Source organism: Lynx canadensis, chromosome A3, assembly GCF_007474595.2.
Source record: "Lynx canadensis isolate LIC74 chromosome A3, mLynCan4.pri.v2, whole genome shotgun sequence".
In the NCBI taxonomy this organism is placed as follows: Eukaryota; Metazoa; Chordata; class Mammalia; order Carnivora; family Felidae; genus Lynx; species Lynx canadensis.
In genome coordinates, this window is record NC_044305.1 from 56,851,297 (window position 1) to 56,864,092 (window position 12,796).

The following is a 12,796-nucleotide window of genomic DNA, read 5'->3' on the forward strand; positions in this document are numbered from 1 at the left end:
ACAGAAAGATTGAAAGGAAATCTCCAAACTTTTGGAAACTAAACAACACACTTCTAAATAATCTAGGAGTCAAACAATAAAGTATCAAGAGAAATGAGACAACACAGAGTTGAATGAAAAGAAAAATAAAACATATCAAAAGTGTAGGAAGCAGCTAAAGCAGTGCTGACAGTGAAATCTATACCCGTAAATGCTTATATTAGAAAAGAGGATAAAAGACCAATAACCTAATTTTCATTTCAAAACGAAGAGCAAGATAAACCTACAGCAATCAGAAAGAATGAAATAATAAAGAGCAGAAATCAATGAAATTCAAAACAGAAAATTAATAGGAAAACAAAGAAACAAACAAACAGAAGCAGGATCTTTGAAAAGTTCAACAAAATTAACACTGTTTTAACAATACTGACAAAGAAAAAATAAGACACAAGTTTCCAATATCAGGAATGAAACATGAGATATCACCACAGATACAGCATACATAAAAAATAATAAAGGAATATTTTTAACAACTCTCTCTCTATATATATTTTTTACAACTTAGATGAAATGAACCAATTCCTAGAAAAACACAAACCATCACAAATCACACAATGTTAACTACATAATTTGAATAGCCCTGTAACTATTGAGTAAAATGAATTTATAATTTTAAATTTCCTGAAAGTTAAATCTCCTGGTCAAGATTATCTCACTGGTGAATTCTATCAAACATAAGCATTTAAAGAGAACTAACACCAATTCTCCACAATCTCTTCTTGTATACAGAAGAAGATACTTCCCAATTTACTTTATGAAATCATTTTTACACAGATACTAAACCCAGAAAAAAGAGTTAAAAAAAGGAAAACTATAGACCAATATCCTTCATAAATACAAATGAAAAAATCCTTACAAAATATTAACAAATAGAATTCAGCAATATATGAAATGAATTATTTATCATGACCATATGGAGTTTATTCCAATGGTAAGAGGCTGGTTCAATATTTGAAAATCAATAAATGTAATATGTGATATTAGTATGCTAAAGAAGAATAAAAATTGTGATCATATCAACTGATGCAAAAAAATTAACAAAATTCATCATTCACTTATTATAAATACTCTCAGTAAATAAGGAATAGAGGGGAATTTCAAGTTAATAAAGAATGTATGTAAAAAAAAAAAAAGGCCTATAGCAAACATCATACTTGAGGAGAAAATACTGAATGCTTTCTCCTAAAGACTAGAAATGAGGCAAAAGTATCTTCTTTCACTGCTGCTATTCACCATGGTACTGGAAGTTATAGCCCATGCAACAAGGTAAGAAAAGGAAATAAAAGGTATATAAATAAGCAAGGAAGAAATAAAACTGGTTTATGTGCCAATGACATGAATGTTTATGTAGAAAATCCAAAGTAATCTACAAAAAAACAAATACAAAACCTCTTAAAACTACTAAGTAAATTCAGCAAGGTCTCACTATACGATATACACATTAAAAATCAATTATATTCCTATTATCAATAAATATATGGAAACCACAATTAAAAATATATAGCAGTTATAATTTCTAAAAAAATTTTAAATACTTAGATGGAAATCTAACAGCATAAGCTGAAAACTACAAAATGCTGGTGAAAGAAATTAAAGATCTAAATAAATGGAAAGATATACTGCATTCACAGTTTGGAAGGCTCAACATAATAAAATGAATTCTTCCCAAATTGATACAGGCAATTCTATCATCCAAGAAAGGCTTACTATAGATATAGATACAACTATCCTAAATTTTAATTTAAAGGAAAAGGATCTAGAATAGCTAAAATAATTTTGAAGAAAGAACTGAATAGGAGGAATCATTCACCCCAACTTCAAGATACAGCTGAAGTAATCGGGATGGTGTGGCTCTGGCAGAGGGACAGACACATACGTCAATGCAACAGAATACATAATCCAAAAATAGTCCAACACAAGTATGACCTACTACTTTTTAATGTGTGCAAAATCAATTCAATGGGGGAAAGATAGTCTTTACAAAAAAAAAATGGTGCTAGGGAAATGGGACACATGTTTGAAAAATTATAAATCATACACTTTATACAAAAAGTACCTCAAACTGGATCATAGATTTAAATATAAAACATAAAACTATAAAACTTTTGGAAGAAAAGAGGAGACAAACTTCAGAACCTGGGGTTTGGTAAACAGTTCTCAGAGATGACACTAAAAACACGATCCATAAAAGAAAAACTCCATAAACTGAACTTCATAAAAATTCACAACTTTTACTCTGTGAAAGACCTGTTTTCAAGGTCTTTTCAAGATGATGAAAAAAGCTACAGAGCGGGAGGAAATGTTTGGAAACTATGTATTCAATAAATGACTTATACCTAGAATATACAAAGAACTCTCAAAATTCACAGTAATGATCATTCAATTAGAAAATATGTTAATAATTACTATGTTTGAGAGTTTCTACAATAAAATACTTTTTTAAAATTTAAAAAAAGGGAAAATCTGGAATCCAGGACTGATATTTTAAGGTATATAGCAGCCTGGACATAAGAGTTTTTTTGTTGTGTTGTGCTTTGCTAATGATACTGATAGATATTCTTACTGGTTCGAAACAATTTTAAGGGACCATGGCAGATTCAAACAAATTTTCACCTTTTAATATCTTTTTCTTAGCCATCTGAAATATAGCAAACCTCCTAACTAACTAGTCCCCTGATTCCACATTTGACTAGTCTGTTAACAATGCAATAATCGGAGATATTCTTTTACAACACAAATCAGGTCAAAATCATCCATTAGCCCCCTTCTTCTCTCATTCAGAACATGAGCCAAGGTCTTTACACTGGCCCAACCTCTCCCTGAACCCACCATCTCTCTGATCATCTCCTCTACTCTCTACTCACTCAATCTCTTCCTGCCATACTGGCTTCTTTTGTGCTCTTTGCACACATCAGCCATGTTCCAGCCTCTGGGCCTTTGCATCTCATGTTCTATCTGGAACACTCTTCTTCTGGATATCACACAGCTCACTCCCTCACTTTCTACAAGTCTCCACTAAATATCATTTTCTCAGAGCCAAGCTTTCTTCTTAGCACATTACAGAGTTTTTATCACCCTCACTTCTGCCAGCTTCTAGTCTCCAGCCTCTTTTCAGGTGTCATGCTTTTCCAGAGCACTTTTCATCTTCCAACATACTATAAAATTGACTTATTTTATCTTGTCTTGTGTGTCTCCCCTCTCAAGACTGTCAGCCCCACAAGGACAGAGATTTCCATCTGTTTTTGTGCACTGCTGTTCCCCAGAACCCAATGCCTGGCACATAGTATGTGCTCAATAAATATTTGTTGAATGAATTTTAATCAAAATTACTAGATAAAAAGTGACAAAGCTTGGCCATTACAGATGGTAATATTAAGTATCTTGTACTAGGATGAGGAAAGCCACTTTTGAAGCCCTTATTCTTTGCCAGAGCTCTACCAAATGCTTGATGTCACTGCGCACACACACGCACACACGTGTATACACACACACACACACACACACACACACACACACACTACCCACAAACACACACACACACAGTCCAGAGAGCTGGAGCATTTCACTAGGGAGAAGCCATGAGGAATTAACGTGCCCTCATGAGGACTTATCATCAGTGCTCTAAATTGGCGTATTGCCCTAGAAATAGCTGACATTTATTGAGTACTACATAGCAACTACTCTGCTAAGCATTTGTATTTTTACCTATTCTCATTTTAACAACTGTGTGAGTTGATACTATACTAATTTCCCTTTCACAAACAAGTGCAGGGAGTTTTGTTGAGATAAAGAAGCCAGAGGCAGGAAGTGGTGGCTTCAGGTAGTGAACACAGATACACTGACTGAAAGCCCAGCTTCTAACTCCCATAGAACCCTTACCACAAGCCGGCTCCACTGCTAAGTACTCTGTGCACAGCATCCACCTAGCCTCAAAAGAAGGATTGTGAACCATGACAGCTTAGCTGGATGACAGAGCCCCATTCAACCAGGGCTGGCCAACTCAAAACACACATCACCTTCGCTATGAGGCCTGTCACCTTATTTAATATTGAGGTTGCTTCCACACACACTATACCCCCTTTTATTTCTCCCCAAGTACTTAACTGATTTATTTTGTTTGTCATCTGCCTCCCCCCATAATGAAAGTTCCATAAGTGTAAGTTTAGGGCTGACACTAAAGCCTGCAGAACAGTGCCCAGCCTACAGCAGTCATTTGATATTTTTTTCCACTGGAACTAGTAAATATTTTTTCTATGACAAGATCCACAACTTGGAGTAGAAATGGTAATATTTAAAGATGAGAGAGACCCAGACCAGATCCTTGCTCCTTTTTTGGGATTATCTGGCCACAAATGTCAATACTGCCAAGGCACCAAGAGATTCTCTATGATTGGAGAATATTTCTACTTCTGAGTGTGGTTGACATTTCAATAGCTATCACCAGAAGCCTCTGTAGAGGCTAGAGCCTGTCCTCCATGAAGGAAAGTCAAGCCACACTATGGTAAATAACCACACAGTCTTGTTTTCAGAAGGCAATCTCCCCGCATTAGTGCAGGGATGTCACATAAGCTGTCAATCAATCCTTAGATGTCCATGAATCAGTTGTAGAGAACACAAAATACCCTCTGAAAAAGTGATTTTTAATTACAGCTTTGATATTGGGACCTGGACCTGAAAGCCAACTGTATCCTCATGACCTGCAGCTTTGGAAGACGGGGCGAGCTGCCCTATGAGTGCCCTGTGATCTGAATGCAGGGGAGCCTTCACTGGGTCACAGGTGAAAAGTCAGCCAAAAATCGGGAATTGCAGTCACCCTGTAATATCACGCTGTGTCTGTGGCTGTGGCTGTGTAATCCCAAATGTCTGAATGAATAGTAGCACATTGAGTGAATGTCAAGGTATTTCTAAATATCTAGGTACTTGACATTTTTGACCAAAAAACAAAACAAAACAAAAAAGGAACTGATTTCCATTATATTTTACAATGTATGTTTTTTTGCTATATAACTAAAGCAGAACAGAAGGAAATTTGGTAAATTTAAGACAACGTCCAGATTCACCATATTGAACGTGGGAAAATTCGTAAATAGGACCCAGCTACGGAAGCATAATTGATCTGGAAGCAGGAGGTCATCCCAATGAAATCAGGTGCCTCAGGTGTGTTGATGTGCCTTCGTAGTTATGTAAGTGTTTGCATTAACTTTAGACTCAAATCTAAAATATTAAAGAAATAAAATTGTCAGATATGATGGTATTTATATTTTATTTTGCCTTGCATAGCAAAGCAAGATGGTGTGTGTGTGTGTGTGTGTGTGTGTGTGTGTGTGTGTGTGTGTGTGACTGTTTTTATAAGGACTTAGTATTCTCTGTAAATGTGTACTCTTGGGAGCTACTCCAAGTCCAAGTGCTGGCTCCTCACAAAGGTCTCAACTTGTTCATTGCCCATCCCCTAACCACCCTGTATGAGGTTTCATGCCCCCATCATTCTGTGGCTCTGCCCCTTTATGAGCATCACTGCTTTCTCACCTCTTCTCCTGGGACAAGTGAAGGAGGAAGAAGCCTGGGATAGGGCTAGGCCCTCAGGAGGACTGTTGGGTGACAAAATGTGCAGGAAAATGGAACGGTTCCTGGAGGAGGAAGGGCATTGCCAGGAAAGAGGGCAGGGCCCTCAGGTCCCATCTGAGGGAACAGGCAGTGAGCAGGAATGGGATACAGAGCAGAAGGCCTCAGGTCTCAGGCCAAACCAGCAGGGCATTGTGGGTTTACATTTAGAAAGAGATGCCTGTAAAGAGCCTTTGAGGACCTCTGTAGCTGAGCCTTCAGTAGGCACAGCTATGAGTGGCCATGGGAACCCCTGCATTATCAGTATTATCCAGTTCCTTTCTGCTTCTGCATTTGTCACTGAGGGACACCACCTCCTTCCCAAGACTCTTCCTGTCTACCCACAGGCCCCTGGAACAGTGTTGACAGCCTGCTCATCAGCTTCTTTCTCAAGGCTTCTTTCTCTTTCTCCTTTGTGGGCTGCCTTTGCTTATTTTTTCTCCTCCTAAATATAATTGATATTTTACCACCTCCTGTTCTATGATTTTTTTCTTAAAGATTATATCTGATATCAAAAACTACCTCTATGGAAGGCTTCCTTAGAAAACTGATGTATGGGGCCCCCAGGGTGGCTCAGTTGGTTAAGCATCCGACTTTGGCTCAGGTCATGATCTTGTGGTCCATGAGTTTGAGCCCCATGTTGGGCTCTGTGTTGACAGCTCAGAGCCTGGAACCTGCTTTGGTTTCTGTGTCTCCCTCTCTCTCTGCTCCTCCCCTGCTCATGCTCTCTTTCTCAAAAAATAAACATTTTTTGAGAAAAATAAACATTTAAATAAACATTTAAATAAACATTTAAAAAAATTAAAAAAAAAACAAAGAAAGAAAACTGAAGTATGTATTAGCTCAGAGAATGGGCCTGCTTTGTTAGAGAAGTGAAGGGAGGAGGGGTTGGGAAAAGAGGAACAGCATTTGGGGAGGAGGGACGGCAGGTACAAAGGCCCTAACGCAGGAGGGCAAACACTGATTCTGAAGAACTCAAAGAAGGCCATCATGTATGCATTTGTTCCAACTCATGAAGGAAGGGACACATCATGTTCAATATATTCTGCTGAATAAGAAGGCCAAGGAATTTTTGCACTTAGTCATTCCATAGAAATATTTAAGCACTTACTAAGTACCACTCACTATACTAGGTTCTGGGGGTATAAATATGAGTATGTTACATCCTGTGTCTCTAGGGAGCTCCAACAAATAATAAAGAAACTAAGGTGAACAATTGCAGTTACATGCAATGAGCACTTTGATATAGGTGTGGCCAAAGGCTATGGGGATAGCAAGAAAATTATTAATTCACTCAAGAGCTGAATTATCTTGAAAATTAATCTGTGTTCTATACATCGTCACCAAATGATACCAAATAAATGAATTGTTATTGAGTTTAATCATGAAGCAAACCAGAAAATCTAAATTCTGACAGATATCAAAAGGCAATAGAATTGTTTAAAGGATGTCAAAGTGGGGCGTCTGGGTGGCTTAGTCAGTTAAGCATCTGACTTCAAGTCAGGTCATGATCTCACAGCTCATGGCTTCGAGCCCCACATCGGGCTCTGTGCTGACAGCTCAGAGCCTGGAGCCTACTTCAGATTCTGTGTCTCCCTCTCTTCTGCCCCTTCCCTGCTCACACTCTGTCTCTGTCTCCTTCAAAAATAAATAAACATTAAAAAAAAATATTAAAAAAAAATAAAGGAAGTCAAAGTATACAATCCTACCTCAAAACTTCTCTAGGCTTGGGCAACCATTCAAATAACTAAAGTTGAGCATAATTGAATTTTAGAATGTGTACTTGAGACAAAAAATAAATAAAGGAAACACTGAATTAGACCTGACTGTATACACAGGTCAGGATCAGATAGAAAAGGAGAGAAAGGCAACATAAATTTAAAATTGCTCTTTTGTTGAAATCCAACTAAAAAACTCATGCTTAGAAAGATTTAACGGCAAATACTAAGATTTGCCTTTTCATTCACTGTAGTTTATAATAAGATTATCAATAAATAAAATGCAGAGACTTGGACCTTTGCATTAGTTCTGCCAAGGATCAGCTGTGTGAAAACCAAGTCACAAGGTTCCTCTGAGTTTCAGTCTCCATATTATGAAATAGAACAATTTCATCAGTAGCATTCAATGATTGTAAAATAGTCTTTCCAGAACAATCAAACACTGCTATATTATTTTCACTGATTTCGACACTGGCTAACTGTAACTGCAAAAACTAAGGAAAATACAAAGCTATTTTACCAATTATATTTGCCAGGCTGGAATGCATCCAATTTTTACAAACAAGACTGAATTTACCCAAGATAAATTGGCAAATGTATAATGCCTGATAATTATGAGGCTATATGAAACCCAAGAGTACATATGGGGTCTGGTGAAGACTAGATAGCCTCACTAACTAGGAAACACTCACTTTTCAGTCAGATAAAACCTTTCTCACAATATCGATGGCCCTTCTCTTAGATAAGGGAACCATAAAAAAAATCACCCAAATATAATGTCAGATACCATTGTATGTTACTATGAATGTAAATGAAATGTGTATAAGCTGTTTCTTTGTAGGACATCCTTCCTCCCGTCTTGGTCACGTTTGCTAAAATGTTTGATAAAGCTGCTTAAAGTGAATAGGGAGTTACAATATGTGAGCCAAGGGGAGTGTGATCATTTAAAACAAAAAAAAATTGGAATATGGTTTTGTCATTAGATCCAAAAATGACACAGTAATTATATGCAGTGCTACATAATGATTCTAACTGTAATTGCAGTATAATTTTTGGGGCATGCACGTACACTCCACCTCCATCATAATTATTATGTTTAGATCATGTCACCTTGTGTTTCAAGTTCTCCGCTAATTCCTTGAGCTACAGACTCTTCAAATATGTAGATTCATTTAAACATATATAGCGCCCATGATACCTATCCGATCATCACAGGACCTGAACATATACATGAGTTATCAACAGAACACTAATAGCTATGCAAACACCTAATGTTGTGGAAAGCCAACCCTGTTCTACTCTGCTACTTCTTGGTCAATTTTACAAAAGTAAGAATGTCAGGGAAGGGATACCTTTTTTGCAACTTTTTGTGAGACAGAATAGTTTATACACTCTCCTATGTCATCTCTTCTCTTATCAGTGAAAAGGTCCATGTCACACAATGCAAAATGCTTTGACAAATGGAAGCACCTTTTGCAGTTATTAATGGGAAGGAACATTCACACCGCTCGTTCTCAAGGCCAAAAGCCAGAGCCCTTTTAAGCACAAGCGACTATGATGGATAAGCATGGCTGTATGACAGCTTATCTCATTTGCTATTCAGACCCCACTTCCACTCCATAAAGTGTCATGTTAATTGTGTGATATGAGCAAATGCTACATCCTTTGACAAACTTAAAATTATAAGGCATATAATTTGCAATGGTTAATTTTATGCATTAATGTGGTTAAACTACCCATAATGGGGGTGGGCCTCATCTAATCAGTTGAAGGCCTTAAGAATAAAGACTGAGGTTACCTAAAGAAAAACTTCTACCAGAGTTTCTAGGCTTCAGATTCAAGACTACAACAGCAACTCTTATCCAGACTGAAATCTTGCCCTATAGATTTTAGACTTGCCAGCCTCCACAATCACATAAGCCCATTCTTTAAAATCTCTCCATCAATCCATCCATCCATCCATCATTCTCTCTTCCCAACCCCCACCCCTACCTATATATCTCCTATTGATTCTCTGGGGACTACTAATATAAGTTTATTCAGAAAAGTAAATATGCTGCTTACTCTCTTTGAAAAAAAAACAAATATTTTTTTGTCTTTATTTATGACATTGGTAAATAACGAACCAATTCTTAGTTTTAAGATTACAAGAAACACCCTTTGTTAAAAACTTCATGAAACCAGCTGAGAATCAAGTTGTCATATTGAGCTTTTGTACTTTGTATAAAACTACATTTAAGTATATATGATATATTTTCCATACCAACTAAGTTTGTGTACCTTCCATAGGACAAAGAGGATGTAAATACCAAGGAACTCGGTAATCACGACTCTCAGCTAATGACATCTGACTATTCTTTGTTGAGATATCACATATAAGGAAGTCCAGTCATTTTGCAGGAAACCAGTAGCATAATCATATTCTTATGTGTAACAATTACAAAAACTATGTTTTTAAAGCAGGGTGTGGATTATAATATTTCCCATTATAAGACTAGCTTTAGGTCTGTTAAACCCACAAGAAGCAGTTATTCCTAATAAACATCATTATTTCCACACCAGAAGACACATTTAAAAAAAAATCTTTATAAGCAGCAAGCAAGTTACAATGGCTTTACTTTTAACTCTGAGCTATATTCTATTAGAGTTATAAATATTGTATTAAAAATGGTATTTTATTATTTATATATAACAGATTGATTCCAGAGAAAATGTTGAAATGATATATGTTAAATTAGTTTTTTTCAGAAAAGCAAGTCTTTCTTGGAGGCATTCTCTAGACAAAGGTACTTACTAACAGCAGAGTCATAGGAGGTTGAATTGTGTTCCCCTCTCGTGAAGGGATATGGTGACAGGTAAGCGTGCATGCAGTTCTTGGACGGTGGCTGATTGGCTAGGAAGGAGAGCAAATGATGGTAGTTGTTATTGAGATGCTGAGTGAATACTTCCTAACAAGAGACATACAGGACCTGGGATACACAAGTTAAATAAACTGTGGGTGGGAGCAACAGATTCAGAGAACTGATGAGTGGGGGGGGGGGGACTCACATCAAGCAGCTCAGGGGACCTGGAAAGTAGATTCATCCAAAACATCTAGTTCATGACATAGTTCAATGCTGGGAATGCCCCTAATATCACCTTAAGATTAAAGGCACTACACTTCATTTATTTTCACAGCCATATTCTCCAGTTCCCAACATGATGCCTAGCACATAGTATTCAAAAAGTAATTGTTTTAAAACTCTAATAAACTTAGATTTACCCATTGTCAGCTCTGATTAATATAAAATGTATCCTATATTCTATTTTTAGGGAAAAGCTGGAAATGATAGGTCATACAAGCTAATAATTTAAATGCATTTTTAGTATTTGGAGAAAACACAAGAAAAAAACTTTTATGTTGTTGGAAAACTTGAAGCTTTCACTGTGTACCCTTTAAGGAGGAGTGAAATATTCTTTCTTTCTCTAAGTCCTTGGCAAAATCTTCCTCTTGCACAGTCTGACTTACTCTGCCAGAGTCTGAATGCTTTTCATTGGCAGATTCCATGCTCATTCTCCTCTCCAAAAGGACTACAAGATAGCCTACCAACTATTTCTTGCAAAATTCCATTTCATCATTACTTTGTTCCTTTCACATATGCCAACTTGCTGTCAGCTTGCTTACGTCTTCCAAGATCTCATCTCTTTATTATATATTATTTTATCATATAATCTTGACTAGTGTGTAAATGCCATATTTTGATATATCACAGGAGTATTGGATAAGGAGACTAATAATTTCAACCTACAATAACCTTGAGGGTAATAAATAGTTCTTTTATTGTTGAATGCAATAAGATAAAAGCTAGTTATTTTCAATGAATTTACTTTCAGAGATTAATATAATATAGGAAATACAGTGAAAAGAATGTACTGTATTTTTAAGAAGCTATTCTACATCAAAAAGGAACTCTCAAGTTTCTATGAGAGAACACAGACATCAGAAGCCAGGCATTTCTTGATAATTCCCACTACCTTGGTTAAAGCCCAAACAGTGTGCTTTCATCCACCGCTGCTGGTAAGTAAGTTTCATTATAAAAAACAAAAACAAAAAAAAGATATTTTTTAACTTTAAAGCCACCAATATAAAATATCTGATCTCTATATCTTAATTTTTAAATTTGACATTTAAAGGGTTGATAGCCAAAAATAAAACTAATTTATTTGCAACACAGCAATAACAGACACAGCAATAATAGACAAGAAAAATACTATAGGTAATACCTAGTTTTTTGTTGTTGTTGTTGTTGTTAGGGTGAGTGTATTTTAAATATGAGCAAGGAAACAGAGATAATTCAGTTTTGCCATAAATATTCAGACCCCTATTTTAGGTTAGAAAATAAAATAATTATTAATATAGCCATTTCTACTTACTGAAAAAGAATCACTTCATGAATCTTTTGAAGACATTCTATCAGGATTCTACATTTAAGAATCCAATCCTATCTTGTAAGTGATCTATACTAAATAAGAAGCTGCTCATTCTTATTTTAATGACGAGGGGAAATAAAGCTAAATTGCACTTACTGTACCAGAACTTCCAGATACTGGAATCATTCTCTTCCGCAATCCCATTAAACCAACATCTCCAGAAGAATCCTTCATGGTGGAAAGTGACATTCTCTATCTGTACAGAACACAAAGAAAGTAATTTGCCATCAACACAAAGCACATAACCTAAATTATCACATCCAGGAAAATATTACAACAATGGATTTTATCCCAAATAATGATGGTCAGTAGCTTGCTACCTATCTCTTCTGTGAAGAAATAGGCACTCCACCACTATTCTCTGATTTCAAGAGGATACATAAGGCTACCCTCATCCCTACCAAGTACATCAGTATTTGGAAGAAGAAACGCACATTCTGTTCACCTGAACACTTCCCCACTTCAGTTGCAAGAAGCCAGTAATCCGATCCAAAAGCCACCAAAAAGAGTAAAACCCCCAAAGCACCAAAGAGAGCCCCAAAGAAGATGGCAATATTTAGTCTCATCTTCAAGCCACTGGTTTCCCTTTAAATAAACTTAGAAATTAAAAAAAAATGGCAGACACGTAGCTTCTCAATTAAAAAAAAAAATAAGAAGAATAAGAAAGATTTTTCGAGTAGGCAGGATCTTCTTTAGAAGCCTCTCCTAGCTCATGTTTTGGTGACTTCTCACTCGCACCCAGTGGGTGGATTTGTATTCCCTTTGCTCTCCCCTGGAGGGACTCCAGCCCAGCAGCTGAGAATGGCCAGCTATTTTAGGATACTGATTGAGGAGCTGTCTCTCTCCCGTGGGGATCAAAAAATAGCTGACCTTCCCCTGACTGTAGAGAGGAATATCAGGGGCTGGCTAGAATGACCATTTTTGCTGTTGGGTAATCCATAGAAGTGGAAAGAAGATGAAGTGGTATG

General features: G+C 36.6%; 1 protein-coding gene across 1 annotated transcript in view; it reads right to left on the bottom strand.

The window, feature by feature from the left end:
* TMEM182 (transmembrane protein 182) overlaps positions 1–12,558 on the bottom strand; it is a 50,766-nt gene extending 38,208 nt beyond the window's left edge. The window contains exons 1-3 of the mRNA XM_030310316.1: positions 12,263–12,558; positions 11,925–12,024; positions 10,153–10,251 (exon numbers count right to left, since the gene is read on the bottom strand). Of these exons, the coding sequence (XP_030166176.1) occupies positions 10,153–10,251; positions 11,925–12,024; positions 12,263–12,394 (331 nt within the window). The 5' untranslated portion in view covers positions 12,395–12,558. The remainder of the gene's footprint in view (positions 1–10,152; positions 10,252–11,924; positions 12,025–12,262) is intronic.
* Positions 12,559–12,796: the final 238 nt, after the last annotated feature.